At 39.7% G+C, this 6,769-nt stretch overlaps 1 protein-coding gene across 1 annotated transcript in view; it reads right to left on the bottom strand.

The window, feature by feature from the left end:
• Nucleotides 1–571: 571 nt before the first annotated feature.
• The window catches only part of ptchd4 (patched domain containing 4), a 29,169-nt gene continuing 22,971 nt past the window's right edge, over nt 572–6,769 (bottom strand). Inside the window, exon 3 of the mRNA XM_007245404.4 lies at nt 572–3,528. Coding sequence (XP_007245466.1) covers nt 1,871–3,528 — 1,658 coding nt within the window. The 3' untranslated portion in view covers nt 572–1,870. The remainder of the gene's footprint in view (nt 3,529–6,769) is intronic.

The following is a 6,769-nucleotide window of genomic DNA, read 5'->3' as shown; positions in this document are numbered from 1 at the left end:
AAATGCAACAAATTTAGCCTGGCATTTCTGATGTGATACGTATATGAATATAATTACTTTGATTTCACACTGACAGTTTTTTGTATCATTCTATTCTATTCCTAGACTTGATGGAAATGAAATCAGACAGCTTAATAAACAGTTGATAATGCATATCAAGGTTTGCTGCTAACTGTAATTATTATTAATTTGGCATATTCTAATTCAATTCACTGTAATTCATTCATCTGTTGGTCTTTTGTTCCATTTACATACTTGAATTCAGCTTGCCTTGACACCTCAAGCACTTTCAATGCCACTTGTCAGTTATGTTACCAGGAAGATTCATCCATGGCTCTGTCGTGTGCTGCCATATTTCAAACCACAGAGGGTTTAGCAGAACTGCTAACTATTTAGGACAGATACATTGAGATTACCCATGATTTAACACTGCTAGTTATGCTAGCACATGCTTTATGTTTCATGTAGTACAATGTAGTAGAAAAAGTGTACCTTATGGTATGGAAACAGACATATTTTCAGAACAGAAGAAACAACACATCTTGTTCCACTGAAATGCACTGAAATCTCCTCCTATTCAGTTGTCCAGATTGAACAGTGTATAACATCTGCTTTGCCGAGCTCTGCTATTTGATGAACTCATGCTACATTTATAAAACGTTTGCTCAGATTTAACAACCATAATTACTGACCTTTACATCTGTATACGTTGTCAATGAATAGTAGTCTGTAATTTATCATTCACAAACATGGGCTTTCAAACTAATCAAAAATATCCATCTATATGCATCCAGAATAAAAAAAAATAAGCTACACCCTAAATATTACATCTAAGGGAATTTTCTTGAAAAAAAAGCAAAACAAAATATATAAGAAAAAAGTCTGCTTCATGCTACAGTTGACAATTCTGAAACAGTACAGGCTTCCTGGAGCATTTGATATTCACCTTATTTCACCACGGCCAGTTTTAATTTTAAAGTTGCATGGTCATAACACATTCAAAGTAAATGCAATCTGAAGTAGCTACTGCTAAAGTGATCGTTAAGTAGCTAGCTATGCTAACCTAACATTCCAATAATCTATTTAACATTAAGAAAGGCTATTTGAAGCATAGCTAACTAGCTCTTCAGCACAACACAGAAAGATCAGAGTGTTGTGGGGCATTATTTAATTTACATCCACCACCTTCCAAAGGGGAGCAGCTGCATATATGGTTGATGGTATGAAATTTAAAACATCCACGCAGACATCCATATGTCTGCTCTTACTGTTTTGTGGAAGGGAAACTTTGTTATGAAGGTAAAACAGAGGCATCTGGTACTAGATGTCAGTTAAGCCTCAAAAGCACCCCCTGATGCACCCCCTTCACCAGACTTCTTAGTAAGGATGTTCTGGTGTAGGTTTTTCTGACATACAGATGTTTTGCGTCGATGTTTTAAATTTAAATAGTATCTACAAGCAAAGGTCCTCTTTTTTAGAAGATGGATTCAATGTGAGTTTCAATAGATCTGCACCAGTTTTTTTCCCACAAGGTAGAAAAGATCCCTGTCCTTACTGTTGTGTAAAATAAGGTGAATATTTCCAGTTGAATTCTTACCCAAAAGGGTTTGGCAGCTTCTCGGGTGAACAGGCAACAGGGGCCGGCAGCTGCAGATGCTATACACTGTTCTGAATGAAGGGTGCACGTTAAAAATACGTTCTATTCTAGACATCAAGGCTGCTGATTGCTGGAGCTGTTGAAGGTCATCCCGCTCGAGAGGGCGGCTCTACTCTGACCCTCCTGGACCTGTGAAGTGCTACGTGACATCGCTCCCCACCGGACAGGACATGCTCTCCCTGTTTAAACCACACGCCAAGACACACCTCTGCCTCAGACGCTGGTCACGTGGTCAGGGTTCTCCCTGACCTCGATGCACTCGATCTCCTCCCTCTCCCTTTCCCGCTCCCTCTCTCGCTCTTTCCTCTTTGCCCGTTTCTTTTTCTTGTGCCTCTTTTTGGAGGGGGGGAAGAAAGTCAAAAACACCGGGAGGATGACGAAACAGTGCAACACTGTGCAGCCAGTGGTGAGGAGCGAGCACTTGAACAGTGTGTAGGTCAGGTTGGAAGGCACAAAAAGCAGGGGCATTATCCCAATGACAAAGCACGAAGTGTTCTGCAAGATTGCCGCCCCGTGCTCCTCGAGCGAGATCTTGATGCACTGAGTCCTCGTGTGCTCAGTGGCCAGTACAAATGTGAAAAGGTGAGGGGCACAGTGATCCATGGCAAAGTTGAGAGTATAAATAAGGCACAGAATAGAGATGCTGTCCATGTCTACATTCCAGAGCGTCATGAGGCCTAAGACGCCCAGTTCCACAGAAGTGACGGTCAGGATCAACCAGAAGTTCCCCAGGGGGTTGATGACGAGGAAGAAAGTCAGGATGAGGACGGTCAGGACGCTGAAACCCGATGTGAGGATTGGCGAAACGACCGAGGAACTGTAGCGGTCCATGAACACAAAGGTAGGGTTGAAGACGATGAACTTGATGCTGTTAATGAGGGAGAGTGGTCTGAGTCTCTCCAGCAGTTCCACCACCTCCTCCCTGGTCTTCTCTGTGGTTCTAGCTACCAGGTACATCCTAGATGCGATGATGTCGTACTCGTCCCCGTTCTTCGAGAAAATGATGTCCTCCGTGAAGTGCTGATACTCCGGGCTCTTCAGGAAGGAATTCTTGAGAATGTTTATAAAATCACTTTTGGTTGATGCACTGACATTGGCAACTTTTAGATAGTTGAAGTAGTTATCAATCCACGAGATCTTATTGAAACCCTGGCCGAGAGTCTTGAGGTGCTCCTGCACTGTAGAGTTCCAGTATTCAATGGGTTCGTAAATGTAGAAGCCTATCACAGGGCTGTAGTTGCTGAACAGTTTCTGCTGGGTCAGGGCAAATGACACACTGGGTGAATTGCTGGCTAATAGGTTTACTATATTGTAGCCATCGCTGATTTGTAAACATCCCATAAAAGAAAAAGAGGCGTAAATCAAGTAGAGGATTACTACAAAGGGCTTGACGTATGTGTTGGTAATCCACTCAGTGTAGTGCTCCCTCAGGAAGTGCTGAATGAAGTGGTTCTGATAGGGCACGCTGTCGTGGTGTGTGGAGAGATCGTGGCCGTCGCTCATCATAGTCTTGAACCACGTGGGCTGGCGGTCAAGATACTCTACGGAGGGGATCTTGCAGCAGAACACGCTGTGATATCGGTTCTGCTCCAACTGGCCGGCAAACACCAGACAGGAGCCGTAGAAGGAGAAGACGTAGAAGTAATTCACCAGGATGGCTACGCACATGCTCTGGCAGAACACCTTCACTGACTCTATGTTGGTGAAAGGACTGGCACCCATGCCAAAAGTGATGATGTACAGTGAGCTGGTCATGGTGTAGCACACCATCACGTCAGCAAAGGCATCTGCCACTCGTTCCTTGAAGGGCAAGTTTTCCCGCGTTCTTCTCCAGCCAGCCAGGAGCTCGAACACGCCTTTAGTTCCATGTCCTGAAAAAAGAGGCCAAAAAAATTTCATTTTAGACTGGCTTTATAAATTTCATTAATATTACAGTCAACTCATTGCTGAAAGGAACACTATAGACATTTACATAGTAAATAACTTTCCATATAAATCACATTTGTGACACATGCACTATTCCCATTCACTCACACATTATAATAAGCATGAATACTAGCTGACATAACTCCATGAATTCGTGATGGACAGCAGTAGCTTCTGAGAACATATGAATACATTTGACAATCATGCTTCTACTAAATATTACTCAGGGCTCAGCTTATCTTCATGTTGCTATTCTCTGCTGACAATTTGTCAGGAAGTCGACCCATGTTACCTTGTTGTATATCTCTCTTCATCTGAGTCTGATGAGAAAACAGCTAATTAACTATAAAGGATTACACTGATATGATGAGTCAGCTTGCTTTTAGTTTTATTAAAGAGCTGATGAGCTGATAATATTTTTGCGTGAATACATGTCAAAGTAGAAGACACAAATATAAGTATTTGCATTGTAACACAAAACTTTTTTGTCAGTTACCTAATGTATGTAAAAATGAAAGAAGTAATAATAAAGTTGTCACTTCAGCTACACATTGCTTTGATAATGTTAAAAATGTCTGCTAAAAACAGAGCAGTTATACTTTTCCTTATGAAATATTGCCCAGATCTATGAGCTATGTTCTTTAGCTGCACACTGTATAATCTCTTCAACGTCTCTCTTTCATTACAGCACTTCACGGCAATCATTACAACAGAGAAACATTCAGAACTAGTCTTCTCCAGGGTATATGACCAACGATATCCAATTTATTTAATTCACCATTTCGGCAGAGCATCAAGGGGCTTAGCTAATGCATAAAGCTCCAGTTACGTTTAGTCTCAGGGAAGAAGAGAGCCCATGGAGAACTGGAGCACACAACCATGGGCTGGATTGTCATTCTCTGCAAAGATGGCAAGACTATATTTAAAGCCTTGTTCATCAAATTCTTCATTATTAAGCACTGGTAAATTAATAATTTGACTAAATAATTGAGTGTCAGAGAAACACAAAGATGACAGTTTCACTTTGAAATTCCGCTTGTGGCAGTCGTCAGCTTTGAAAAAAATATGTCATCATCTCCTCAGATGCTAATTTAGTGTAGCACTCATTAAGTCAGAAAGGACAAGGGGCTTCACAGTGTTGGGGATACGTGGGGCTGCGGTGGAGGATACGAACAGAATCTTTAATGCGTCAAACTCACAGCACGAGGCTGCTTGCTCTGCCTAACTTATACAACTGAATGAGTCATGCACTAATACAATTCATTAAAGGCAACAAAGGTGTTATAAACTTCATAAGACCCTTAGAAAACAGCAATAGTGAGCATCACGTAGGGATGCATCACCGTGGACACTACCTCTGACCAAGTTCTTTTTCTTTTTCTAGAAAAAATGTCTTCCCTGCTTGTTATTCAACTGTTTTTTTCTGACTATTTTTTTTTTTTTACAACAAATACAAAATCGTGCAGCCTCAGAGCTTCAAACAGCGAGCGAGCTGTCATTGACCCTGATAGGCAGGCTAGAGGTGAAATAAAGATTAAGGGAAGAAAATAACAATATGCAAATCAGAGTGAGTGTGTGTTCTTTAAATAGCGCTTCTGACAGAGATTTCACGTCAAACCACCTCTTTCAAAGATTTTCTTCCCTTCAAGAATGCAAATGAGAGCAGGGACCGCAGGCAGAGCGTGTATCTTTATTAATACCACAAGCGGGAAAAAATGACAGCTCTAAACCAGGCATGCTGATCCCACCACTGCTGTCTGCACTCAGGAATGCTGCACAGAATCGTCCGGATTTAAAGCAGAGTGTGGATAGGCCATAAGCTAAAACAAGAGGAGGTCTTCCTCTGCAGCCTATAAACCACAGGGTTAGAAAGAGGATTACTGTAGCATTTGAAATGAAATCTGTAAAAATGCCTGAGGGATGAAACTTTGAAACTAAAATTAGCATAGAGTTAAAATATTTCATGTATGATGATTAAATGATGAGGTTTCCCTAACGTGATAACGTGCCATTTTTTATGTTACAACAATAACATAAACTTAAACATATACTTGGGCCTACTTTCAGTTCTTTTGTTCTAATCTGACATACATTCTAGTAAGTTTAATAACATTTTGACATACAACAACAATAATAAAAAACATACATAAGTTTCACGTTGTTAACAGTCTTATGCACTTAATATTACCAGAATAATGCTACTTTCAGTTACACCTACAGGAATTTTAACATACTATGTATGAATCAATCAAATGTTATTCCAGTTAACCGTTACATTAAATGTGGATCTAATGAATAACATCAAATATCAAGGGCTTACAGGTGCTGGTAAAACAAAACCACTGTTTCTCTGGCTATATAAAGTCAAATTAAATTTTTCATAATTACAAGAAATAATTTCAAATTAGTACAAGCACAATTTCAAAACATAATGCAATGATTTGCAAATCTCACAGCCTTACATTATTCACAGTAGAATATAGAACACATGTCACATGTGTTGAAAGTGAATTCACATGACCAGGTATAAATGCGTTTTAGTGAGGCAGAGTCTCTCAGTAGCAGAGATGGACAGAAGTTCACCAATCTGCAAAAAACTACATCTAAAAATAGTGGAACATTTTTAGAAAGTGTTCCTCAACATTTTCTGAGGTCAAAGTTTTCCATGAAATAACTGTGTAGTTAAAGCTGTATCATGCAAAAAGATGTATGTCAACACCATCTATAGAAACATCAAATCGTAGATTTAAATCAAACTGCCACTCCATCTAATTTATCAGGGGTGTTTCTGGATGGTGTTGTCATGTGGATGTTTTTTTTTTTTTACAGATTCCTGGAAGTGTTCCTAAACCCATGAAGTGATTTCTAGGTTAGAATCATGATATGTGTTCTATGTTCTACTGTGAATAAAATGTGGGTCTATGAGATTTGAATATCAGTGTATATCACTATGTTTATTTACTGTATATCAGTAAATAGAGTCTGTATTTATTTACATTTGTTTTAGAACACATATAAATATAATATTCCACACAGCAGTTATTAAAGTCAAGTAATGAATTTACTTGGAAGGTATTAATTTCTGGAACTACCTGACTCTTAGAGTCAAGTCCACTGAGGTCATTAATCACACCACCACATTTAAATGGTAATTGTGGTTGTAAACCCTGTGCCTAGTGCCACCTA

This window comes from Astyanax mexicanus, chromosome 1, assembly GCF_023375975.1.
Source record: "Astyanax mexicanus isolate ESR-SI-001 chromosome 1, AstMex3_surface, whole genome shotgun sequence".
Lineage (NCBI taxonomy): Eukaryota > Metazoa > Chordata > Actinopteri > Characiformes > Acestrorhamphidae > Astyanax > Astyanax mexicanus.
This window is presented reverse-complemented; position numbering and strand designations above follow the sequence as displayed.